This window comes from Etheostoma spectabile, chromosome 15 (genome assembly GCF_008692095.1).
Source record: "Etheostoma spectabile isolate EspeVRDwgs_2016 chromosome 15, UIUC_Espe_1.0, whole genome shotgun sequence".
Classification (NCBI taxonomy): domain Eukaryota; kingdom Metazoa; phylum Chordata; class Actinopteri; order Perciformes; family Percidae; genus Etheostoma; species Etheostoma spectabile.
In genome coordinates, this window is record NC_045747.1 from 20,625,451 (window position 1) to 20,626,228 (window position 778).

Consider the following 778-nt stretch of genomic DNA (forward strand, 5'->3'; position numbering starts at 1 on the left):
GTCTTTATCTCAATTTCAAACAATTGAGATAACATACATATGCTTGGGGAATGCAATCACTCTCTACCATAACACAATTAAAAATGGAAGTGTGACTTGTTTTTTGCCATAAGGTTATAATTTGTGTTAAAAATCCACTATGTGATCATTCTTATCTTGAATGTCGTGTCTCAGAAAGCTTGAAACTGATCAAATTCAACTTCAAAACTTGATGTCAAATTTAAACTTTTGAAATTTAGATTTTTATACTATCGCACACATGACAGTATTGGCTCAAATTCGACACCTTTTTGCAACTAGATTATTATTGATGTGTCTCTACAGCATATGACCTAATAACTGCATTGTCCCTATCTCATTTATGCTCTTAGATCAACAAGAAGACTGGCCTGCCAATGATCAATCTGTACACAGACCGGGAAACAGGGAAGCTGAAGGGAGAAGCCACCGTGTCCTTTGATGACCCCCCTTCAGCTAAGGCTGCCATCGACTGGTTTGATGGTAACTTATAACTTTTAGTGTTTAATCTTTGACCGCTTCAATAAGTAAGACAGGGCAGCATTATTATTATATTATTATTATTTTTAATGAGGTTGCAGTTGGGAATGTAAAGGAGGAAGTGTATTCAGTAGTACTTTGATTTGAATATGAGAGTGTGGAACATAGGGAGTCTAGAGCTAGGCAGTAGAGAAGTGGACCATGCAGCTAGAGTGGGTTGAAATCTTTATTTATGAACGCCCGTTACATTCAAGCCGTTGCCAAATGAGTTGCTACAAAG

The 778-nt window shown here is 37.0% G+C and overlaps 1 protein-coding gene across 2 annotated transcripts in view; it reads left to right on the forward strand.

Annotated features, from left to right (window-relative positions):
- Positions 1-778, forward strand: part of fus (FUS RNA binding protein) — a 21,524-nt gene that overhangs the window by 15,892 nt on the left and 4,854 nt on the right. For both annotated transcript variants that reach the window (XM_032537126.1, XM_032537127.1), the window contains exon 10: positions 372-501. In XM_032537126.1, the coding sequence (XP_032393017.1) occupies positions 372-501 (130 nt within the window). The remainder of the gene's footprint in view (positions 1-371; positions 502-778) is intronic.